At 37.0% G+C, this 27038-nt stretch overlaps 2 protein-coding genes across 7 annotated transcripts in view; one reads left to right on the top strand and one right to left on the bottom strand.

The window, feature by feature from the left end:
* LOC109060192 (glucocorticoid receptor-like) overlaps nt 1-4576 on the top strand; it is an 86465-nt gene extending 81889 nt beyond the window's left edge. For both annotated transcript variants that reach the window (XM_042748207.1, XM_042748208.1), the window contains 2 exons: nt 433-590; nt 1879-4576. In XM_042748207.1, the coding sequence (XP_042604141.1) occupies nt 433-590; nt 1879-2031 (311 nt within the window). In that variant the 3' untranslated portion in view covers nt 2032-4576. The remainder of the gene's footprint in view (nt 1-432; nt 591-1878) is intronic.
* A 478-nt stretch (nt 4577-5054) lies between these two features.
* Nucleotides 5055-27038, bottom strand: part of LOC109070285 (rho GTPase-activating protein 26-like) — an 86261-nt gene continuing 64277 nt past the window's right edge. The window contains exons 19-24 of one of the 5 annotated variants that reach the window (XM_042748393.1): nt 26167-26317; nt 25194-25350; nt 11429-11464; nt 10687-10797; nt 7758-7849; nt 5055-5921 (exon numbers count right to left, since the gene is read on the bottom strand). In XM_042748393.1, coding sequence (XP_042604327.1) covers nt 5833-5921; nt 7758-7849; nt 10687-10797; nt 11429-11464; nt 25194-25350; nt 26167-26317 — 636 coding nt within the window. In that variant the 3' untranslated portion in view covers nt 5055-5832. Of the gene's footprint in view, nt 5922-7757; nt 7850-10686; nt 10798-11428; nt 11465-25193; nt 25354-26166; nt 26318-27038 lie in introns of all 5 variants that reach the window. The other 4 variants (XM_042748392.1, XM_042748394.1, XM_042748396.1 and 1 more) reach the window with 4 other exon arrangements.

Below are 27038 nucleotides of genomic sequence, written 5' to 3' on the forward strand. Positions count from 1 at the left end.
CTATGACGACGCTTACAAAGGCAAAATGTATCCATGTGCTCAGTCTTGTTGATGACAGCGAAATACTTAATTGACCTCCTTGTGCTTTTGCAAAGCGGTTAAGACGGAAGAAAGCATATCAGTGAGTAAAAAGCCTCCAGAGGTTCTGCTTAACTGTCGAAGCCACTTCTGTTTCGATGTCGCATCTGACCTTTCATAAAGCTTGAAGATTGCAGTTTTTCTAATTAGAGCAATTCTGACAGCAGGTGATCTGTGAAATGCTATGTCAGAGCTTTCTCCAGTGTGAAAGTCCTTTTAGTATTTGCATGTGGCATTTGTTTAAGTCTGACTCTTTAATGAGATACAGAATTTGTTTCTCCTTAGAATATTTTCTGGATTTAAAGGCAATAATGTAAAGTAAACGTCTCATCCTGACCCCATCTGTTTCCACAGTACCAAAGGACGGCCTTAAAAGCCAAGCTGTGTTTGATGAAATCCGCATGTCGTACATCAAGGAGCTGGGCAAAGCCATTGTTAAACGAGAGGAGAACTCCAGCCAGAACTGGCAGAGGTTCTACCAGCTCACTAAGCTTTTGGACTCAATGCAGGAGGTAAGCTGGCATCTCTAACAATCAGCAAAAGCAAACTAGATGCGTTACTGGCAGATGGTTTTATTGCATCTACAAGAGAAAAGAACACGCCAGGCCAGAAACGTACTTTATGCATGTACGTAAGCGTTCGGTCAGCACGTTGCGTACATGGTGCATTGAGTTAAGACAGAATGCCCAGTCCTGTTCACAACCTTCCCACAGAGTTCAGTTCCAAGCACATCTGCCTGTAATAAGTAAGTGTTCCTTAAAATCTTAATTAGCTGCTTCAGATGTGTTTGATTAGGGTTGGAGCTCCAGGAGCAGGACTGGGCACCCCTGCGTTTAGGAACACATTCAAGTGCATTGTCTTTGCAGTGAGAAACAGTGCTGGGTAGTAACTGATCACATGTAATCTGGATTACGTCATCAGATTCCGAAATTAAGTACTTATAATTTCATTTTAAAGTATCTGTAATCAGATTATAGATTACATGATTACATATTATTTACACAATGGCAGTACAGTAGTAATAATGTGTTGATTCGGCCTAATTCTTATGTTTTTTAAAAAATCTTACCGCTTATACACATTTGGAAAATCTTCCAGTTTTATGGAACTGCACACACCCGGAGGTGACTATAATTGCACAGAAAATGGATAGGCCACTTTGACATTTGGTGATTTCATTCATTATTAGCTTTTCATCTCCTCACCAACCCCAGTTTGGAAAACCTTGGTCTAATGCGATGTTTAATGCAGTTTTTAGTATTGATAACAATGAATGAAAGATATTGTTTACAAGGTAGCTCGAAAATAATCAAAAGGTACTCAGACTACGTTACCTAGTTTGTGAAATCCAACACATTACATTATTAACTACAATTTTCATTATGTAATTTGTAATCAGTAATGGGCTACGATTTGCATCTAATCTACCCTGTACTGGTAATAATCCTCAATATTTAGTTTATAGGCACTCTAGACTTGTTTAAAAGGTATAAATGCATATATATATATATAGAGAGAGAGAGAGAGAGAGAGAGCTTTTTGCCTTTTATTAGGCAGAATTGTTAAATAAAGACAGTAAGCCAATGAAGTATGTGCGCTGGGTTCTTATTGATGTCAGAATAAAAGTCCCGCTTTTTATTAAGTTACCAGCCAAACAGAAAATGCATTGCCCAGTGCCGATAATTAAAAATACAGAATATCTGCAGATATATCAGTCGATCTCTACTTATGAATGTACACGCATTAGGTTGCATTGTTGGGGTCATGCAGTGTTTATTGTAATGCTACTTTTGTCCACAGATGGTGGAGGAGCTTCTCAACTTCTGTTTCTACACATTTGTGAATAAATCTCTGAGCGTGGAGTTTCCTGAGATGTTGGCGGAGATCATCAGCCATCAGCTACCAAAATTTAAAGATGGGAGTGTCAAGCCTCTTCTGTTCCATCAGAAATGACTGCCTTAGATCATAACAATGCCTTAACGCCACCCTTTTCTTACCTTACGGAATGTGACTGAGATTTGAGAACATTTTTTAATGATAATTTCCCATTTTTTTTGCATGTACACTGCTGAAATGTTTACAAAGGTATATCAAAAAAGGAAAATGTGCCTTTTTTGCGCTTTGCGAATCAGTTTTGAACATTTCTCAGGCTAACACAATGACCTGGCATAGAAAATTTATGTCGATGATTCACATTCATCATGTCTGTTTCTGCCCTTGTCTGAACCTGCCGTGATGGTTCACTGTAGGTGGCAGCTCAGTGCTCCCCAGAGGAATTTTTGGATGCCGCTGATGAAGCATAAGACCATATAATGTATTTTTAAAGTCTCATTGAATCTCCAAATCGTAAAACAATTTTGCATGAAAATTCCACAATATAATTCAATTCAAATCAAGATCTGTTCCATGACTGACAGCAAATACTACACTACACGTGATGCTAAGTCATGAAATCAGTGAATGAGTTCAGGGTTCATTTGTCAGATTTCCATCCAGTCTGGTCCCATTGAGATTAGTGTATCCCAGCATTCCCCTCCTGTCGACTGTCGTGTGTTCATGTCATTTGGTGAATGTTTGTGCGTGTTAAAAGTTGCACATCCACCAGCATCTCAGACTTTTTTATTTTCTGTCATCCCGTTTTTAATTGAATGTTTTTGGAATTCTCTCTGCATAATCTAAATCTGGTAACCCATATGAGGGCCACAAGTTTTGACCCACTTTTCTTGTCTGTGTCTTTGATGTGTCCCTGTGGTGCCAAGCCACAAACGCACTCTTTTGTGGTAACTTCAGAACAAAAGGAACATTTGTGGTTCTCGTGCTCGGACATGTGTTTGCTCATTGTTACGTGTCAACTGACATTGGTGTCTGCGCTTCAGGGTTTTTGCACCATTTATGCTTGATTACCATCTTAGAAGAAATAATTCATCCAAAAATGAAAATTCTGTCATTTTTATCACGTTGTTCCAAACTTATATGTAGTGTTTTTTTTCTGTCTGAAAACTGCTTCATGAAGATTCTTCACAATTTCATCTTTTGTGTTCCAAGAGATAGGTAAAAAAAAAAAAAAAAAAAAAGGCAACCAGGTTTGGAATAACACACAGGTGAGTAAATATTGACAGAATTTTCATTTATATAATACTCCTTCTATAATATTCTTTTTGTTTGTTTGTTTTTGCACCTGAGTATCCTGCATATTTCTGGAATTTCTAGTGTTTGTGTACATAAAACAATTGAACATTCAAATATTGACCTAACAAAACTATTTTTAAACAATATACAACTATGTTCATTTGACTCAATTTGCAATTAATTTTGCCATGCACAGTATCAAACAACTCATGGCGATCAGAGGGTAAAAGGTTCATTTCCAGCAGTGCAGCCCTTTTTTGCCAGCATGTGAGAGAATCTGCAGTGTGTCACTGGACTCGTGCTTTTGGAGTGTTACAGGGACACTGTTTGTTTAATGCTCATTTCCAACGGCTGATGTCAAATTGAAATGTCACAGTGCATATCTCAGGCTTCCCCAAATATTTTAGCGTATTTTAAGAGACTATTTTTTACAGATCCCTCGCTAGGTTTGTGAGTTTTCTATTTGTTTCACAGCAGGCCTTGCAAAGGGAGTTTTTGAGCCATAAAACATAGGTTGTATAAATTCTGAAGTATGCTGAAATGTCTAAAATCCTTTTTAAAAGCAACTTAAACTAAAATATAATTACACAGATTATCTTTGATATATATCATTTTACAAGGAAATAATTTTAATACATAAAGTTGTATTGCTATCTTTTTTTTGTCAAGATTATCTGTATTGCAGATGCACTTTTGAAAAAAAAAAGTGTCATGTTGTATGTACAGTAAATGTAAATTCTATAAATCTATAGGGAATCTATGAGTAATTACTGTTTTACAGAATGACAGCTTCAAGTTATGTCAGAGATGCAAGTGTATTTTGTATAGTGCAACAGAGTGACCAAAGCAATGCAGATTTAAACAAAAAAAAACAAATAAAATAAAAATCAATATTTAAAGCAGTTACATTTTACAGTAGCACTTACTACCCAATTCTAGGCTCTTTTTACATTATTTTATCCTTTTATATTTCTTTTATAAAGATTTAGGCTTTGATCTCATGTATAATGGTGTAAAATTAACTAGTAAAAACATAAATAAAGCTGTGTGTAAAAGTAATGTATCAAAGCCTGAGAATTAGCACTACCCTAATACTGGCCTGACATAGTATATTTTGTACAAAAATTCATGCAGATACTATCTTTAAAGATTAAGGGCAAATTATACTTCACTGGTATATGGCTTTCATTAAAGTCTGTTTTGTTTTGTTTGCATTTCAGTTATATGTAAAATAATCCAATGTAAATGAAATACGATGTCTGTTTGTTTGAAACAATAGTTTTGTATGACTTCTGTATTACACCTCTCCTGTAGTCACTGTCGATCTTTACACATATTTGATTAAATGTTGGACAACATTTGTTCAGAAGAAGGGTAGTGTCTTTGTTATACTGGGAAATTATTATTATTATTTTTTTTTTTTCATTGTATCTGAATGTTGACATAAATCTACACTGTCACAAAACTTGTTTAATGCCTGTATCTATAGAATAGTTCATATGTACCAAACAAACATGGGGGCTGTTTCATAAAACAAGTTCACCAAATAAACCAGGTTTATTTCAGTTAGTCTGACTTATTGTCAGCTGATTTGGTTCAAAATAAGTCAGACTAACTGAAATAAGCCTGGCTTATTTGGTAAACTTGTTTTATGAAACAGGCCCCAGGTCCAAATAGACTTCAAAGCAGTTTTGTTATTAAAAAAAAAAAAAAAAAACATGTTTAAATGGAAATTTGATGAACGTTATTTTATTTGATAGAAAAAAAAATCTAAACAACTGAACCATGTTTTCATTTATTTGACATCCTAAAGAATATTAAGGCTCAGAAAAAAAAAAAAAAAAAAAAACAATTAAAAAGATCAATTAGGCTATCAAAAATTAAGTTAGTGTGCTACAATAAAAATATATATAATTCACATTTTACAAAAAATTATACCTCATCAATTATCACTTATTTACAATGTTAATACACCCCAAACGAACACAAATCTCATCCAAGATAATGCTTAAATAAGAGTGGTTTACATATGACGTTAATTCACATTGAGATAATTTACACTTTTCCACTTACATGTTAAGAAAGGAGAAAATTCTGAATATTTTTTTAAATGCTTCCCGATATACAAAAGAGTGCATAATTAACAGTTATCTCTTAGTAGTTCTCAACCAAACAGCTGCGAGGACCTGAAGGATACAAAAGACATTCAAAAAGCCTCAGACTGCCTAGAAACATCACACATTTTACATCATGGAGAACCAGGAAGTGCTCACATATAAAAGCATTATTTAAAAAACAAAAACAATAATGGTAATAAAAACATCCATAATTCATAACGAGCCCCTAAAAATGCAATTGCTTGACTGTGGCCGAGATAGAAGCAACAGCTGGGTCCCAGGGCTTGTTTACTTTCCCTTTTACTTTGCGTTGAACTTTGTGTTAAACAACGGCAATGCACTGTGGGATGCGTGGAACAATTTCACGCTAGGGGAACGCCACAGTTGCCAAAAAAACATACTATCACACAGACACCCTCAGGCATATGAACTCGGCTCTTCTGACTGACTGAAGTTCAGTTGTTTTCAAAAGCGGGCTCTGTGCCTCACCGCTTTCACTGACTCCCAGCTACACAAACTCCACGTAGTTCTCCGGAATTAACCCCGTCTTCCCGTCCAAGGTGCCCTCCAGCCAGCCTGGTTCCCTTGACGGATGAACTAAGAGACAAAGATGCAAACGGAAGATCATTTTGGTTGCCACTGACAACTTTATCCCGTTTATTTTCTATTTCCACAGTGCGAAAGGAATAAGGACCATTCCAGATTCAAGTTAAGACTCTATGTGCAGCATCACCCACAAATAATAACAACCTGATTTCATGGCAATTCGTACATATTTTACGAGGTGGCTAATTTCGTATATCCTCACCCTCACGAATTTATAAGATTTTTGCTAAATCGTATGTATTTTATGAGTTCCCCAATTCGTATGTATGGCCTACCCCTAACCCTAACCGTCACTGGGGTCTAGACAATCGTACAAAATCATACGAGTGAGGTCATACCAATTCATATGAATTAGCTGCTTTGTAAAATACATGCGAATTGGTCGTGAGATAGCGTTAAAAATAATCAAGTTGACTGTATCTCTCAAAGAGGCCTAACAAATAATCTTTCGAAGCATTTTGAAGCCTCTATTTAATAGGGCTGGGTGTTGACACAAATTTCACGATTCGATTTAGATTCACAAGCTTGTGATTCAATACGATATCAATTATTTTGGATGCATCAGGTACAGAACATGGCAAATTTTCTCAAGCAAAAATATCTCATAATGCTGTAAAATATACATGAGAGTTAGTTGGTGCTGCATTACATGAAGACTGAAATGAACTGATTTGTTTACAAACACTTAAGTTACACTCATGTTTTTATAATAACAACATTATAATACTAACTTTACAATTACATAGGCAAATTTCTACTCCAATTCATTTTTTGAAATATAAACCTTTAAATGGTGGCTGTCATAAAAATACATGAGGGATTTATTTAAACAAACTAAATACTGAAGAATAGTAAAAATTGTAATGAATATGTTATATGGTGCATATATTTAGCAAAATGCTCCTCAGTAGAGTTCATTTTTCTAGCTGACTAACGAGTTTATGGTCACTGAATATGTGATGTTACGTGATGTATTGTTTATATTGACATCTTTCTGAGGTTGAAACACTGATTGAGTGAATCTATGAGAAGGGATACGGATTTCGGTAAGTTGTACTCTCTTTTAACACACCTTCCAATGATTATTTGTGTTTATTTTGTGCTGTAACTGGTAGTAAAGCGGAAGAGATGATCAGTTCACGTGCGCTTTGCACTGCCGCTTCTCTTGAACGCTACAGTGATCTGCTTATTACACGGCTGCTTGTCACAAAAGTAAATAATTAGACACAAAACCTTGATCAGCGGCAGCAGAGTGATACATTAAGCATATAATTACTAACGGAGAAAATGACCTCGGAATGTCGTGACTGACCAATCAGAATCAAGTATTGCAGAGAGCTGTGTAATAATCCACATTAAACAGTGCCAAAATGGTATTTATTGTTTAAATAGTGTAATAAAATGGACAGAATTTGAAATCTGAGACTTTGTTTCACATCAAAATTAACAAAGCGGTAAGCTTATTGTAATTTAATGGATGGATTTGATAATCAATATAGTTTAGTAAAAATGAGAATCGATGAAAATCGAGAAATCATTTTTTTTTTTTTTTACCCAGCCCTATCTGCTCTAGCAGTAGAGCGGCTGTGAACACACCTGAGGTTTCATTAAACAATAATCTGATCTACTGCTAAGAGGTGTCAAGTGTCAGACTGTGGCAGCTTGGAGCTCTGATACCTGTTAAGGGGCAAAAGGTGGAACAAAGCAGAGATATCAGTTTGCTCCTCTTATGCCGACGCTAAAGCCTCTAACCTGCTTAGCTAACCAGATATATGCAATACACCCACTGAGGGCTAAAGATGGAGATCCCCCTTGCTGGGGACTTACCATTCTCGAATATGGTGCCTGCGATAAAGGACAGCTCAGAGTCATGTTCAGCCTTGCAGGCATATAGTGCACGTGCCTTCCGTAGCGGAGGACTGGAGAAGATACAAATATATATATAAATATGTATATATACACACACACACACACATCAATCTTTTAAAACTTTAAATTAAGTGCATAATTTGCAGATTAATTCATTTATTTGCAATCAGTATAAGAAAAATACCTACATGAAAGTAATTCAAAGACATAGGGCCCTATTTTAATGATCTTAGCGCAAAGTGTAACGCGCATGGTGCAGGTGCACTCAGGGCGTGTCCAAATCCACTTTTGCTATTTTAACGACAGAAAAACGGTTGGCGCGCCTGGGCGCATGGTCTAAATGGGTTGTCCCTATACTATTAATGAGAAAAAATAGATATTCCATTCCCTTTAAGAGCCAGTTGCGCTAGTGCCATGACGGATTTGCTATTTACACGGCGGAATTTGGCAAGCGCAAAGACAGAATGCGTCACCGAGATGAAACGGAGCTGCTCGTGTGCAAGCAAATAGATAGCCTAATTCTGATACATGCGATTACTATCCATTATGACATGTAGGCATTTTCTATATTTAATAAGCCTACAAAAAATTCTAATGTATTGGAATCCTTTAACTTTTAATATTTGGCATGTGCTGCTGTGCATCCCTGTGTTTAATAAGCAGCGTGCGCGCGCGTTGTGGACCCGCCTATACTAACACACTCTTCAAATAACAAAGAAAAAAAAACATCCAGACATAATACAAACCAGGTTTGAGTTGGTCTATGGCGCAGCCTATTTTCAGCTCCTTAAAATAGCAATGCGCTATTTGAACACACCTCCTTTTTAGACCAGCACGCCCATGGGCGCACAAATGGACGCAAATGCATTTGCTAATTAAATGACGTGGCGCTGGACGGGAAAATGCGAACGGCGCTGGACTGAAACTAGCAAACACACTTGCGCTGCGCCTTGCTTCACATTGCGCCAGGTGTATGATAGGGCCCATAGAGTTAAAAAAAAAAAAAAAATAAACTTGAATGTGGTACGTCAAGCTGGAACTGCTCCAAATGCACGCATGTTTAAGCAGGCTAATGCACTAAATTCATTAAAAAAAAAAAAAACTTGACTTGACTTCAAATGTTCAGTGCTTTAACATCAGTAAATAAAACATATCTCAAAAGTACCATGATATCACCATAGCTTGTTGAAAATGATGCCGGGGTAATGTTATCCTTTACTAGTTAAATATTTAGATCATGTTGGTTTTTGAAATACCTTGTGTTAGCATGTAAATACTGTATGTAATTATGCCCCATATTATATAATAGAGATGCACCCATATGAAAATACTGGCTAATATTAATATTTGATATTGTTTTGTCTAAAAAAAAAAAAAATAAAACAAATTAATAATAAAGCACTAAATAAAACATCAGTCATTTTAAATGCTACAAGTGAATTACAAATCAAAATAATCATGTACAGTATGAAGAAAAGGTTTACTTAATGGATGAATATTATTACTTTATTAAATTTAAAGATTAAATTTAAGTGAGTTCTAGAAGACAGAAAAGGTAATATACAAATAAAAATAAGGGCTATGAGCAAATATACAATAACTACTGATACTGATAAATAATAATAATAATAATAATAATAATAATAATAAATCTAATAAGCTAATGACCATTATGGTACAGATATATTGTGAATTATGTATATATAATTTTTGAATAACAGTTAAATAAGACTGATAAAAAAGTAGCAGAAAGTACAACTGTATTCTCCACTGTACATTAATATACCATATTATCACCACAGTAGTACCAGAGTAAAGATTAAATGTGCTGTATGTAGGATTGACACAGAGTGGTTGAACTAGGTATTGCAGTCCAAATTCAAAATATTGGAGAGGGTTTTTTCACCTGGCCCCTCCTCCTCAGACTTGACACACAGGCAGGTTGCCAGATTGACGACACAAACAGGAACGAGCGCAAGATGAATGAAATGTGCTGTGTTTTCTGCCAACTAGCAACCCGGGGTGCCGAAATACAATTGGGTAAACTGGCTTTGGGTGGGTTTCACAAACCAAAACAGAGACCGTCATTCCGACCCGGAACACACATTTTCAAAGAATAACTGACTGTAGCATTGTTTTTCAGATAAACAAGTATGTTAACTTAGCATGTTTCTTAAATATCTACAAACATATTATGGTATTTTTATGCTTTAGTAGAGTCAAAAACTTACATACAGCACCTTTAAGAAAAATATGCACTTTATTTTACAGTCCTGTTCCACGTGTACTTATCACAATAATTACAATAACTGGGTAATAACTAGGTAATAACCCTGAACGTTCCCCTAAAACTAACCTCAACTTATGCAGTTACCTTATTTAACCCAGTACTTTCTTAGGTAAGTACACTGTATGTACACGTACTGTAAAATAAAGTGCAACCAAAATTTGATTGGTGCACATTTATTCTGATCATTAAACATGAAATACATCATCATACACAGGGGCGGACTTAACATTTAAGCGAGGTAAGTGAAATCAGGGGCCCCCTCTGATATTGGCAAAAGATATTTGCAGCGTTGAGCAATGTAGCCAATCACAGACATATATGTTAATTTCTTGAACGCAATGACCAGAAGTGTTTAAGACCCCCAACAGGTCCACCCCTGATCATACATACAGTTTATTCAATGACAGAAATGACACTTCCCATAAAGAACGGTATATTATTCCCCGCAGTGCATCAGAGTGATGAAGTTAGTTGATGTATATGCTCAGATGTGAGGAGGGAAGGTGTGAATGTGCAAAGCTGAAGCTTAACACTGAACGATTAGAATACTGCACTGCTATAGATAGCTGCCTAAGCAGGCCAGAGCAGGACACACACCTGACGGGGGAGGATTCGCTGGAGGTGCTGGAGGCCAGCTGGGGGCTGGAGGGGGCAGAGAACATCGGCCACGAGGGGGAGCGCGGTGAGGTGGGACTGGGTGAAGCCGGGCTGCGACAAACACACACGCAGGCACACACTATGTGATCCCAGCACCGACATTTATGTTACAGCAGCTGCTGAGCTGCAGCTTTCACAAGAGACTTCAAGAGGGAGTTGCATCATCGGTTTAAAGAAACAGACATAAATGCAGTTAAACATGCTTGAGAGTTTCATGCTAACAGAAAAAGTTCAGGCAAAAATGACCATTCTGTCATGATTTACACAACTCGTGTCTTTCATGTCCTGTGAACACAAAAAGAGATGTGTTGACGATGTTCATGTCAAGCTCCTGAAATGACAGCCATTGGTCTCTGTGCATGCTGCATGTGAAACACTGTAGCAGTGTGAATATTTGCCAAAGCATCTCTTTTTGATTTCCACTGGAGAATGAAAGTCAGACAAAGATTTGGTGAGTAAACGATGACTGAATTGTCACATTTAGCCGAACTGAGTTATACATGCATTAGTCATAATTTGTGTTAATGTAACATGAGTAGCCTCACATTAACCTGACAGGGTTTGTATTCATGTAATTTATTTATTTATTTTATTATTATTATTATTTTTTTAAATCACCCTTTCAAAATTGTCTATGAAAACTTCAATGCTGGCTGTTAAACTGAAAACTGGACAAACTTACCTTGACGACATGCTGCTGCGAACTTTGGGATTTTGACTGTAAATATAGAAACAATATTAACATTTGAAACATTTTTTTGTCTCAGCTTAACATTCATGAATATACAAAAAAAAGAGATTAACTAAACTATTGAATTATTATTTAATATTTAATAGTAGTGTTGTCATTTTTATTCACATAATATATGTGTGTGTACTGTGTATATTTATTATGTATATATAAATACACACACATGTATTTATATACTTAAAAAAATGTAATGTATATAATTTTCAAAATATATATTGTATGTGTGTGTATTTTTATACATAATAAATGTACACAAAAACTTTAATTTTGGTCAACTGATCAATTAATTGTTTGACAGCACTAAATAATTGTTTATATCAATAGGATCTCCTAACTTTTACCGACATGTTTTTTTTTTCTTTTTGTGTGTGTGTGTGTGTATGCCTGAAGCTCGCACTTTCTAAATATTAAGGAGCATAAAATATTTGTGTTTGTTTCAGCATTCTGACCACCAACACTGGCTCAACCAATGGCACAAGTTTGGAGTGCGACTATCTGTTTGTCCAACCACTTGAAGATGGAAACCCCGGAAACCCTCATTATTTTTGCAGTTCCGTTTGGTGACAGAAATGATACACATCACCATTGAGCTTAATGAAACAATGCTGCTGCTGTTCCTGTGAGTGAATCATAAGTGAGGCATAAAAGTGAAAGTAAGTGAAAATCATCATAATCAGTATTGTATTTGCACAAATGAAGCTGCTTATTGGACACTGTGGAACTTGTAGCCAAGCATCGGTCACACACAAACACACTCATCACTAACCTGATCAGCATCTATTCACAGTAGATAGATAGTGGGGTTGTCATGGGAACAGCATGACCACAAGTGGTGAGTTAACTTTAATAATCTAAACGTCCATACATCCGTAGTGTTAAAGGACTCTCACTTAGTCAAAGCCTAAATGCATTATGCTGCATACATACATATGAGCCCTTTCCTTCTGTATTTACTGTTTATAAAATGGAAAGTTCCAGTGCTCATTACTCAATAAAACCACTCTAGAAATGATAAAACATGCAATATACAGTTATGACGCCAAATATCTGTTTATCTCGATATTTAACCTTGCCAGGAACTATATATTCCAGCAGAAAGATAAAACCTAATGATTTGGTTAATAAAATTATTTTAACTAAAATATGTATATATTGTGTTGGCAAATGCTATGTTGGCAAGGGCATCTCATTTCAAATATTTATTCTGAACATGTGACACTAAAATAAATGTGTGTGGATCCATTTTTAGTAACCATTAACTATTTATATTTATTTCTTTGTGGCAAAGTCATAGCAGATATTAAAATGTGTAATTTGTTTATTTTTTGTAATGAATAAAAGATTTATATATATATATATATATATATATATATATATATATATATATATATATATATATATATATATATATATATATATATATATATATATATATATATATATATATAAACAGAAAGCTAAAAATAACAGCATTTATTTAAAATATATATTTTGTAACATTAGGAATATATATTACTATCACTACTGTCACTGATGAATAAAAATAGTAATCTGTTAAAAAAAAAAGTAATAAATAAATAAAAACCCTAAACTTTTGGTAGTGTTTCACGGTTTCCACAAAAATATTAAGCACTATAAAAATTATTTTCAACATTAATAATAAATGTTTTTGAGCACCAAATCAACATATCAGAATGATTTGTTTATGAAAAATTGTAATTATGAAAGATCATGTGACACTGAAAACTAGAGTAATGGCTGCTAATAATTCAGTGTTTCCATCAAAGGAATAAATTACATTTTAAAATATATTCAAACAGAAAACAGTTATTTTAAATTGCAATAACATTTCACAAAACCACTTTTTTTAAAGTACTTTTGACCAAATAAATGCAGCCTTCGAGAGCATTAAGTCTTATTTCAAAAACATATTTACTATATTCTCTTCAGAACTATTATTGACACAAATCTGGGATCAGATCGGACAGGAAGTAGAATACTATGGTGAAACTTGCTGGAATCTCTGACACCAAGCCTGACTGTACTAGATGTTCAATGCCACCTACTGGCCAAAGCTTCATAACAATGGACCAAAACTTGTTATAACTTTGTAATCATTTTGCCCAAATCTTCATGTCTATTACTATGGCCATTGGTTTTTTTCAAGAATCAGTTTACAGATTTGCTTACTTTTTTTCTATAATTCCAAAAAAGTTACTAACGAAGATGTCGAGGAGGAAGTCGTCATTTTGGAAAAGCTTCTATATTTTGACAAGAAATGCATTATTCATTACACGTACTTCTCAATAGAAAATTGATTTGAGAATACCATGTGAATTTGGTCACAGCGCCACCTACTCTCAATAGACTGGCCAATTCTCCAGGGTGTCTCCCTGTCTACAGTGGCAAGAGATGCATCCCACAACCCTAATCCATACAAACAGTTTAGAAAATGAACGAATGGAGAGATGTATTACCTTTATGTGTTTGACGTTTACTTTCCATAATATGTATTATTACAATTTCCTATGGCTTTCATATGAGTGTGGATGTTTGCATGCACTTTCCCTTTGCATTAAGCTACTTTAATTTCTAGTAAAGGTACCACTTTTATTTTCAAGACTGTGAGAGCCAACATAATTCAGCTGATTACACGTTTTCTCAAGTAGTTCATCAATCTCCAGGTCTTCATTGATTTACAACCTGCTGGGTCCTCAGGGGCCTTTGGGATGGGTATATCAGTACTGCCACACTTAATATATATATGTCTATATATAGACGACAACATTCATCTCAGTCCTGTGGCTTTGAGCCACCAATCCTCCCAGCTGATTTACAACCGAGCACATACACACAGAGCAGTGCTGTGACTATTAATCTCATAATATCATAAGACGTTTAACTGGATTAACCTTCACTGACTACAAAACAAAACAAATAGGTGTTGCTGGGATTGCAAAAACAGGATTTTATGCTAAATCCACAAAAGTATTTAGATACTACCAAACTACTATCATGCCATATTTAAATAAACTGCTGAATTTTATTTTGTTTAATGTTTCTGCATTTCACGGCAGACTTTTTTTTTTTTTTAGCAATAACCTAAAGTTGTTTATGTAACTGCAGTTATTCATATATTCAAAACAAAAAAAAACTGTAATTAGCAGTAATTATTTAGTTTTGAGTTGTTTCTACACTGAACAAAATTATAAATGCAACACTTTTGTTTTTGCCCCCATTTTTCATGAGCTGAACTCAAAGATCTAAGACTTTTTCTATATACACAAAAGGCCTATTTCTCTCAAATATTGTTCATAAATCTGTGTTAGTGAGCACTTCTCCTTTGCTGAGATAATCCATCCACCTCACAGGTGTGGCATATCAAGATGCTGATTAGACAGCTTGATTATTGCACAGGTGTGCCTTAGGCTGGCCACAATAAAAGGCCACTCTAAAATCTGCAGTTTTATCACACAGCATAATGCCACAGACATTGCAGGAATGTCCACCAGAGCTGTTGCCCATGAATTGAATGTTCATTTCTCTACCATAAGCCATCTCCAAAGGCGTTTCAGAGAATTTGGCAGTACATCCAACCAGCCTCACAACCGCTGAACACGTGTAACCACACCAGCCCAGGACCTCCACATCCAGCATCTTCACCTCCAAGATCATCTGAGACCAGCTTCCCGGGCAGCTGCTGCAACAATCGGTTTGCATAACCAAAGAATTTCTGCACAAACTGTCAGAAACCGTCTCAGGGAAGCTCATCGGCATTCTCGTCGTCCTCATCGGGATCTCGACCTGACTGCAGTTCGTCGTCGTAACCGACTTGAGTGGGCAAATGCTCACATTCGATGGCATCTGGCACTTTGGAGACAACAACCTGATCAACTCTATGCAAAGGATATGTGTTGCACTGCGTGAGGCAAATGGTGGTCACACCAGATACTGACTGATATTCGGACAAGCGCGCTTCAGGACATCAGTGGAAACAAATTAAATACGCCGTCATTTTTGCTCATAATAGGTTAGAATAATACATGGTTCCGAACTGTAAAGTTCTATTTTTATTTGTGTGGACTCACAGTAACAAGAAAACGTTGTGCTTTTTTTTAAATAAAGAAAACAAATAGGATGCGCTTGCCGTCTCGGTCTTTGAACAGGAGCGCTTAACAAAATGCACCAAAACACATTTTTCCACCGAATATTTTCCTTACAGACATGATGAATATATCTATAGAAAAATTTAAATTACTACAAAACTCTTATTATTATGTAATCTGTAATGATGCATTTCTTTCTAAAGGTGTGTCCACTGATGAGATGGCGAGTCAGGATCATCAACTGACTCATAAAAAAATAGTTTATTAATAAATAATTCAAATATCTCCTTACTATTTTCCCCCAACATATAGTCATGGTAATTTTTGCGGCAAGCTTTAGCCTATTTAACGCGCTCGCGTCACGTTGCTGTGCGGCATGGTCACGAAAACTCATCATTTGCATGTGTTTTTAAGCATTGTGGTGTAAAAACAAGTAATTTAAGCCATTGAAACGCAAATAACAGCACTATATGCGTGATCTATCCATTTCTGAGTGTGATTTCTGCAATTGGGTCGGATCGAGGTTGGGTCACATTCGCACCTTAAACGAACCGTACCAGAGTTCGTTTGGAAGAGGACCGAGACCACCTTTTCAGTTGGGTCTCAGTACGGGGGTTTGGTCTGCACCCGAGTGCGATTGCTGTATTCACACCTGCCAAAAAGGTCTGCACCAATGAACTTGAGTTTGATTCAATATAAGAAAAAAATACACCAGACAAAAAAAAATAAATCTTCTGTCTGCATGGTCAAAATGTTCATGCTATCCACCTAACTGATTCTCATATGGACCTTCTTATCAGTGAAAGAAATCACTCAATCGTAGCAGTTGGCTTTCTTTCTTCTTTTACCTTCAAACTGGGTCAAGGTGAAATATTGCTGAATAAAAATTATTAGCATGGCTTAACAGAATACCCAGAATTCACACATTGGATCAATAAAATCTAAATTATACATGTTTATTAATTATGCATTCACATTTGTTACTTGGTTCTCTGTGTGCTTCCCATTACATAGTCTTGTGTGTGTTTCTGCAACCTTCGAAACTGGGAAATCCTGGAGTTTGGCTGCTTGCTCTGTTAAACATGGTGGATTTGCTCTGTTATTTGCATGTTTTGCAACAAGAGTGTGATGTTAACTGAGCAACAGAGAGAGAGAGAGATAGAGAGAGAGAGAGAGAGAGTGAAGTGTTGGCAAATGCCAGAAAGCCAAGCAACATGGGCAGACAAAACAAGCCTAAAATAAGCAACTTGACTCATCAAAATATAGATCAAGAACAGATCCAGATCAGATTATTAATTTCATAAGTATAAACCTGCATGAAACATTAAAAAGGAGGAAGGTGAAATACACTAAATTTTTGTTTATAAAGTTGATTATAATAAACCGACATGGCAACACTGCAAGAGTGCTTGCTACTTCAGCCACGTCAGAGCAGAGCATGTCTTGACTTGCCCTGAGGCTGATTAATGACTTTGTGTATGATGTTCAGAGAGGAAAATATTTCTATGACAGTATTCCACAAAAATACTTGAGAGGCCAGAATCACTAGAGAATCACTTGCTTTTTCCGCAATTATCTTGGTATCGTTGTGAGTGTATTTCACAGGAAACTTTCAAAGTTTTACACAACACGATTTTTTATAATGTGAAACATGAGAGCATGATATCCTACTGGGAGGGTGAGATTGGGAAAGGCTCGAGGACAGAATCATAGGGAACACCAGTTAAAATCAAGACCTCAGCAGTCATGGATCTCAACAGTAAATATGATGGCAGGAAATTGAGAGAATCTGAAGGCTGTGCTGGGTTTCATAATTTCCGTTCACATTATAAAACCTCAAAGCAAGCAAAGACTGTCGCCAATGTAAGGTAGTGAAAATGAAACGCAGATTGTATCAAAACGTTGTTCAGTCTCTGATAAAACAACCTGCCCTTTTGACCCTGAAACAAAAGCTACAACTAAAAACTATGTGCATGATCATTATGATCTCCAAACAGTAATAAAGATTGTCTACTTTAGAGCAAACAGAGATAAATCATTATTCTATTTGGTACTGTTATTGTGTCCTTGTTCTTGCTAAGGCAGGGGTTTTCAAACTGTGGTCCGTGACCCAAAGCCAGGGGGTCCGCAAAATAATGTGCTGTATCGTATTTTCCAGACTACAAGTCGTGTTTTTTAATCTTCCTAAACATGCTTTGATTTACATTCCAAAAGTGACATATAATGCAGTTAATGTCAAATAGCCTAAGCAAAATGCAAACACTTAAAATTGGGCACTTAAAGGCTTCAATAAATATGTTTCTAATGTCTGTGTGACAAGGTTCACGGAGAGCGAGACTGCAAGTGCATTTTTGTTCTTTTCTTTATCTTACAAAAGTACAACATTTCACTGTTATTTTGAAGGTACACAAATACAAATAGACTGTTTTGAATTATGTCTTACTCTTACCAAACGGATAAAAGTACCGATGATAATCCAAGTGTTTGTGTTTGCGCCTCCCACACGGTAAACTCGGACAAGAGAGAAGTACAAAGCATGCCTTAGATGAATAATAATAGTTTAGCAACCAAATATTACACCGCTTCTAACGATGCATTCGTGGAAAACGATTCATGCTGAATAAGAGGTACATCAGACCACGAGGTTCAGGTTCAGTTTTGGCTCAAATAAGTTTGCTATAGGCCTATAATTTATAATGAATATTGTTTCTTGTCATTCATATTTAATTATCAGTAATTACATTATTTCTGAAAGAAATAATAAAATGCGACTTGTGTGTTTTTTCTTGACCTGATGCAACTTTCCATAAAATATGGAAAAGTTGCAAAAAATATTAAATATTAAAAAATATGCAAAGCAAAATATTGTCTTGTATTATTAGATTAGATTAGATTCAACTTTATTGTCATTATGCAGAGTACAAGTACAGAGCTAATGAAATGCAGTTAGCATCTAACCAGAAGTGCAAGAATATAGTGTTTTATATACATAAAAGGTGCAGAATAAGTGAAGCTATGATTTACAGAATGTACAGTGGGGTTTCTATATACAGTATTGAGCAGAGTATGCATAGAATATAAATAGGAATGCAGTGTAGGATTGTATGTACATTATGAACAGAGCAATGTAGGATTATATATACACATTATGAACAGCAGCAACGTGAGAACAGTGGTAATAAATACAGTTGGATGAGTGTGCAAATGTATTGTTAAAATGAATTCTATGCAAAAACAGTAGTGTAATTATATTTTTATAGAATAGTTTACTGTGCTTTGTACAGTAACAACTTAGTTTACAGTGCGATAACTAGAACAGTGTGCAGTATGTGCAAAATATGAGTAGTGCAAATAGTGCAAAAAGTACTTTGACCAGTGCAGTAATAAAGTAGGTGCCGGTTAGATTGGTGGTGTGGCGTTCAGAAGGGTCACGGCCTCGGGGAAGAAGCTCTTCCTGAGCCTGCTAGTCCGAGATCGTAGGCTCCTGTAACGTCTGCCGGATGGAAGGAGAGTGAAAAGTCCATGGTTAGGGTGAGAGGCATCCTTGATGATGTTTCTTGCCCTGCCCAAACAGCGCTTGTGATAGATGTCCTCAATGGAAGTTAACTGGGTGCTGGTGATCCGTTGAGCAGTTTTCACCACTCGCTGGAGTGCTTTGCGGTCAGATGCGGAGCAATTGCTGTACCATACTGAGATGCAGTTTGTGAGTATGCTCTCAATGGTACAGCGGGTAGAATTCCACAAGGATCCTGGGACTCAGGTGAACTTTCTTAAGGCTCCGTAAGAAGTAAAGGCGCTGCTGTGCCTTTTTGACCAGGGTGGAGGTGTTATGGGACCAGGTGAGGTCATCAGAGATGTGGATGCCAAGGAACTTGAACCTCGACACACGCTCCACTACAGCTCCGTTGACGTAGATGGGGGTGTGTGCATGACTCCTAGTCCGCCTGAAGTCCACAATGATCTCCTTTGTCTTCTGGGTGTTTAGTTCTAGATTGTTGGTGGCACACCACACAGCTAGGTGCTGCACCTCATCCCTGTAGGCTGACTCATGGTCGTCCTTGATCAGACCTACCACCGTGGTGTCATCTGCAAATTTGATTATGGTGTTGGAGCCATAAACAGGAACGCAGTCATGGGTGAATAGGGAATACAGGAGAGGGCTCAGTACGCAGCCCTGTGGCACGCCGGTGTTCAGGGTGATGATGGAGGAGGAGAGGTTATCTAATTTAACAGACTGAGGTCTGTTAGGTCAAAAAGTCAAGAATCCAGTTGCAGATGGATGTGCTGATTCCAAGCTGGCTGAGCTTGGAGATCAGCTTGGGAGGGATTACAGTATTAAATGCAGAACTGAAATCAATGAACAGCATTCTCACATGTGTGTTTTGACTGTCCAGGTGGGTGAGGGCAGAGTGAAGTGCCGTTGAGATGGCGTCCTCTGTAGACCTGTTGCGGCGATAGGCAAATTGAAATGGGTCTAGTTTAGCAGGGAGACAGGATTTTAAGTGGGATGCAATTAGCCTTTCAAAGCACTTGGCAATGATGGGGGTGAGTGCAACAGGACGGAAGTTGTTAGGGACCGAGGCAGTGGAGTGTTTCGGTACTGGTACGATGGTGGAGGTTTTGAAGATAGTTGGGACAGTTGTTTGGGCCAGGGACAGATTGAAAATGTCCGTGAAGACCTCAGCCAGTTGCTCCGCACAGGCTTTAAGCACACGACCAGGTATTCCGTCAGGGCCAGCTGCCTTCCGTGCATTCACCTTACGCAGAGCGGAGTAAACAGCTGAGGTGGAGAGTGTGAGAGGCAGTTCACTGGATTGATGCTCAGCTTTGAGTGAGATCTCCTTATTATTTTTATCAAAACGAGCATAAAAGTGATTGAGCTCGTCAGGGAGGGAGGCAGAGCTGGAGGGGGGCACAGTGTTAGGTGGTTTGTAATCTGTGATAGATTGTATGCCTTGCCACATACGCCGGGGGTCTGAAGAATTTAAGTGTTCTTCAATCCTCTGTTTATGCGCGAGTTTGGCCTGGCAGATACCCTTCCTCAGGTTGGCTCTGGCTGAGCTGTAAGCCTCCCGGTCTCCAGACCTGAAGGCTGCATCTCTTGCTTTGAGCAGGAGGCGAACCTCTCTGTTCATCCAGGGCTACTGATTGGGGAAAAATTTTTTTTTTTTTGTGTGTGGTCACTCTGCCCACACATCTGTTGATGTGCTCCAAGACAGAGTTGGTGTAAATGTCAATGTTAATCTGAGAGTCTGTGGTGGCCTGGGCAGCAAACTCACTCCAGTCTGTGTGCTGGAATTGATGTTGAAGAGTGGAGTCAGCACCTTCCAGCCAGATTTTAACAGTCCTTATTGTAGGTTTCACACATTTGATGACCGGGGTATACTTGGGGAGCAGGAACAAAGAGAGGTGGTCAGACTGACCCAGGTGGGGGAGGGGTGTGACTTTGTAGGCATCAGTCACATTAGTATAAACGTGGTCCAATGTTTTATGTCCCCTTGTAGTGCAGGAGACATTTTGGTTAAATTTAGGGAGAACAGATCTTAAAGTGCAGTGATTGAAGTCCCCAGCAACAATAAAGGCTCCATCCGGGTGCAGGGTTTGTAACTTGCTAATAGCAGCACAAAGTTCTTTCATAGCCACGTTAGCATTAGCATCCGGAGGTACATAAACTGCAGCAGCAATAATGCAAGTAAACTCACGTGGTAGATAGAATGGCCTGCACTTGATAATCAGGAACTCCAGATCAGCAGAGCAGTCAGTACATATAAAATTAAACAGTACATATAAAATGGAGACCATTTATTATAATTATGACGGAGTCCTTGAAAAATGTTCTGCCCTGTAAAGGGTCCCTGTTTCCAAAAAGTTTGAAAACCCCTGTGGTAAGGCATTGTTATGTGATTATGTGAAGGTGCTCTGAGTGGTTGCTAAGGCCAGTGTACATAGTTGCTCTATGATGTCTCTATTTATTTAATTTATTGTTTGTTACATATTATAGCTGATGTTCTATGTATAACTTGTCCTAAGAAATACAACAACCAGTAATCAATCTAAAATGCAAAACAAATTTAAAAAAGAAAAAAGTAAATAAATAAAAAATCTAGCTTCAAATCAAAACATGGTAACACATGTGGGGAAAAATCAACAATAATTAATTAACTAGCTTTGTATGCCCTGAATAACTAAAGATTGATTCTGTTTAAGTTATTTTATTAGCTTTACTGAATTGTTTTAATTTTGTCTTTTAAACTTTATTTGGTAAAGTATTCCAAAACTGTACTTTAGTGAAATTTATGACTTTCCCAAGGCTGTTCTGTGCCTTGGTCAGTGTTGGGCAAGTTACTCTGAAAATGTAATTAAATTACTGATTACTCCTTTTAAAAGTAATCATGTTACTGTTCTGATTACTTTATTTCAAAAGTAATTAGTTACATTACTAGTTATGTTACTTCTGTGGCTACATCCATGAAATTTACATGAAATCCCAGGATAGAAGCTCCCAATAAATATTTGTTATTAAAGCATCAACATTCACAAAACAGAAAACTGTTATTTTTAACCAAAGCAAGCATAGGCTGCTGTGTACATGGTTTGCCATGGCAGAATGCTAGGAAATAGCGCTGCTTTTATAATCTCTAAAAAGATGAAATCTCAGTTCATCGCAATCTCACAAAGCTCTGTTATAACACAATGAATATATGCTTAATGAATATTTCATAATGTCTACAATTCGTGTGTTATAATGAGAGGATTCGTGAGCATGCACACTGCAGCACTGCACTCCTGCCTGGCCATTGTGTTCCAGAAATCACCATTGCTCAATGCAACAAACACGTGTTATAGCCTAAATAGAAACTCTGCCTACGATTGCGCCTGTTTATCATTTTGGTCCCACTTTATATTAGGTGGCCTTAACTACTATGTACTTAAATTTAAATTAATAATTTAATACAATGCACTTATTGCGTACATACCTGTTTTTACACTGTACTTATATTTTTAAAAATACCTGCATGTAAATACATCTGTAACTAATTTCTGTAATTACATTTATACTGTAATAACACTGTTGAACCATCCCTTACACCTAAACCCACTCTTAAACCTACCCATACCACCAAACCTGTCCCTAACATTACCCGTATCCCACCTCAATAGCAGAAAACTGTTTTGTAATGCAATATGAACAAAATAAGTACATTGGAATTTTTTTTTTTTGTACTATGTAAGTACATAGAGGTTAAGGCCACCTAATATAAAGTGGAATCAAAATTTTTGTTTTATATTAGCTCTTGTTGCTTTTGTGCAATAGATGAATAACACTTTATTTGTTTTAGATACTTTCTGTTTAGATATTTCTATTTTGCGGGAATCCAGTGAATCATTTTAATTTCCCACATCCCGCACACACACAAGTGTCTACCCGCCTGCACCAGCACTCACTCATCTTGTCCCGCACTGCACTCTGTTGCGTCGGGTCTCGCAGGAGAACAGGTCTCTAATCCACTGGCACTTGACTTGACAGTGCATGTGCTACATCCTTTTTACAATCTCTAGTTTATAAAACACTGCATTCTGTCAGCAATGTGATGTCTGTCAGCAATGTGATGTCACGGCAGTGATGTATAGAGGCCTCGGCTTGTAACTATACTCTAATTACTATTTTGAAAATTTTAACATGTTACATTACTCTGTTACTAAAAAAGTATTCAAATTACAGTAACGTGTTATTAAGTAATGCGTTAATGCCCAACACTGGTCTCAGTACGTCCAACCCCCCTCTCTTATTTCCTTATTAATTGAAAAATAACCTATGGGGTAAAACCACTTGCATATTTAATATTATTTTCGAAACATGAGAAATGTATAAAACTAAGTAAACCATTTTTGTTTGAAAAATTGTTTATATAGATATATAATAATAATAGAACGATGAGCTTGACTCCAGTGACACAATATTTGAGATAATAAAAAAATCTACTACATACAGTACATACATAATTTTACTTGGTATGTAAGGTCTAATTATACAAAAACTGCTCAAATTTGTATTTGTAGTCTTTGCTGATATATAAATATTTGCACCATCTTCATACATTTGACATTCAGGCAAACCATTAACATATAATGTAAAAAAAAAGTGGTCCCAACATTGACCCCTGAGGAACACACATTTTAGTACTTTAACAGGATGACTTTATACAGCAGCATGTATTTTAGCATATTGTTCTCTGAATATTAGTTTCTGGTCTATACTGTATATCATATTCTGTTCTGAAAATATTACTCAAAGCTCTATTTCAGTGTAAGTTTTATTTATTTATTTTTTTCTATTGCAAGAAACATTAAGTCCTCTTGCACTGAAAAGTAATGACAAACCTCACCCCAAAAAGCCACATGAATTTAAGATACCATTCGTGTCAGGGGCCCCTGAGGATAAGTTAAAGTTTGCGGTAAAATGTAATTCTTAGGATTAGAGCTTTCACTCTAAAGTAACAGAAATGTTCACCTTATCAAACACCACTAATAAGATACAAACGTTTTCGAAAAGTTTAAACTGACCTCAGTGCAGTCAGCAAAGTAAAATTTTTGAGAAAATTCAGATTTCGAATAGGTTTCCAAAAAAAAAAAAGCAATGAGCTCAAGTTCTTGAGAACATGGAGACTGGGTGGCTATTTTGCATGTTTGTCCCTGTCATTCAAGAGTGAAGTAAACATCTGCTCTGTCTGTGCTTATGCTATAGTGAAGCAGCATTAAAAAACTTCCCACATTCTCATCCCATAGCTGTGCACAGTTAAGAGATCTCAAAATGGACCCAAAATTTAAAAATCCATTAACCCATGGCCCACCAGAGACAGCAAACAGTGTGTCTTGTTAGAGAACCAACAGTGGAAAAAGCCTGTAGGAGATTGGAAAGGTTACAGGGAAAAGCATTGTTGCAGGTCTTGGGAGAGAGAGCATGTTTCTATTTGTGTGTTTTTGCTTTGAAGGTGCTGTATCAAGGAAAACATGATTTTCCTTGCTCTCTTTGCAAATTAAAGATGATGTATTAAGTTTTTTTTATTACTGTTAGAGTTGACATGCTCTAACATTGAACCAACAACAAAGAAGTTATCGCATGTGCTTTAGACATGGTGCCAGACGCCAATTATATAAGAACATCTTTAAGTCCATTACAGGTCAGAGAGAAAATGGTCAAACTAAAACTAGATTATGACAACTTTTTGGTGCAAGCAACCCTAACTAAAGGTACAGTCACAAGTACTGTTCCTTGGCAAGACCCAGTAATCCCAATACGAATCTGTGCGATCTGGACTTTCAAGTGAGAGCCAAAAATTTCAGGTTTTCACTGTATTTAGGTTTTCGACACAAAACAGAACCTACTTGGTTTGATCTTTGGAAAATCTGGCTTTTAAGATTCTGAACACTCTCCCTACCTTCTGTTGGTTGAACAAACTCATGGCATTGGTTCAGCCAATGTTGTTGTGTTGGGCTAGCCAGGACACTTAAATAAATACCGGCAACAAAGAAAAGAGGAGACAATATTTTAACACACTTTAGCTTTAAAGAAAGTACTGTGCACTTACAGTGAATTAGGCCGACTCTGCTTGGACAGCTGAAGCCCATCTTGGTCTCCGTCTCCGGTGGGCATGTTGTTGAGTCGAGTCCAGTTGAGTATGCTGTTGCAATTTACTGATGGCAAGTCTGCACTGGAGTTAACATCCACACTGTTCCTCTTCTCCACTGCTGATAGGCAAGCAGAAATGTTGCTATCCTAATGTAGAGTACATAGTAGGCTAATGTAATTACTCCAGCCTGTGGCTGAAACAAGGTTTGGTGGGATCTACTGGTTTGCATTTTTTTTGAATGGCGGTTTATATTTTTCAATAAGCAATTCTAGTTATACTGCTAGTGATTTTTGTCTTCAGACAATAACTGAATGGCATCTAATGCTTGCGACTAGTTCACTCCTCGCATGCACAGAGGAGGTTGACCGCAAAATGTTTTAAAGAAAATGCAAAGAGGGTGGTGTCTGGTCATAGGTGTGCCAACTTTAAACCTGAAATTAACCTGATTAATTCCATTGTTATTTTTAGCACAACAATTTATTCCCGGGGAAGTCGTGGCCTAGTGGTTAGAGAGTGCCCTTGAGCAAGGCCCGAACCCCCAACTGCTCCCCGGGTGCCGCATCATAAATGGATGCCCACTGCTCCGGGTGTGTGTACACAGTGTGTGTGTGTGTGTTCACTGCTGTGTGTGTGCACTTTGGATGGGTTAAATGCAGTGCACCAATTCTGAGTATGGGTCACCATACTTGGCTGAATGTCATGTCACTTTCACAGTCACTTTCATATATATATATATATATATATATATATATATATATATATATATATATATATATATATATATATATATATATATATATATTATTTTGTTTGTTTTAATATTTTGTTATTTGACCAAAAAGGAAGCATAAATTTAGCATAATTTTTATTCTTAAAAAATTATAATTTATGTTTATTTTTAACTTTATAAAGAAACAACTTGCTGGTGTACCTTTGTCTTTCTCTGAAAATGAGGGGGTGTGGAAAAGTGTGAGGGGTCTCTCACTGCAGGACGGGGCCTTGCTGTCTGCACTTCTCCGCCTGGGCAGGTTGAGCTGGGAGTTGCCCTGCCCTCCTCCAGACACTGGCATGTCTTTGAAAATCTGCAGAGCCGAAAGGAAATTCAAATCAGCATGAAAATGTCAAAGCTCCACAATGATGGGATGAGTGTCTCCACAAAAACAGAACAGACTGAAATGCTGCTACTGATGCTGGGAGGATATGACCACGCAGATATATCTAGTCATAAATTGACAATTAGATTTATTTATTTTTCTTCACTAAAAAAAAGCTATTCTTTTTTTGCATACAAAAATACTGTATGACAGCTATCAATCTGCTACCAGTGGCTGTCAGGCTCCAAAAGATACAAAAAAGGTCCCTATGACTCATACACGCCATTCCAAGTCTGAAGTCATAAGTTAGCTATGTGTACAAACAGACAGAGTTCTGCACTGAATTCCTCCCCTCCACCAAACCCCTCAAATCTCATTTGCACATATGAATATTTGAGCATGAATCACAGTCAGTTTAATATCAAATGTTATGTTACTGATAAATTAATTGGTTCTCATGTTTCCTGCAACATCGCATGTATAAATATGCACTATAAAAACTTTTTTGCAATTCAACTGTAAATTTACTATACTGCAACTCTGGCTCCTATTAAAATTTACCCAACAGGATTTCGATACCTTGGGCTGCCAGCTGGTGGAAAAAGCAGTGTATTGTAGCCATGGAAACCAGCAAACAAACTGGGTCCTCTATCTGGCAACCAGTGTGAGCGTCAAGTCGAGGAGGGGCAGGAGAAATGAGTCTCTTCAG

Source organism: Cyprinus carpio, chromosome B21, assembly GCF_018340385.1.
Source record: "Cyprinus carpio isolate SPL01 chromosome B21, ASM1834038v1, whole genome shotgun sequence".
Classification (NCBI taxonomy): domain Eukaryota; kingdom Metazoa; phylum Chordata; class Actinopteri; order Cypriniformes; family Cyprinidae; genus Cyprinus; species Cyprinus carpio.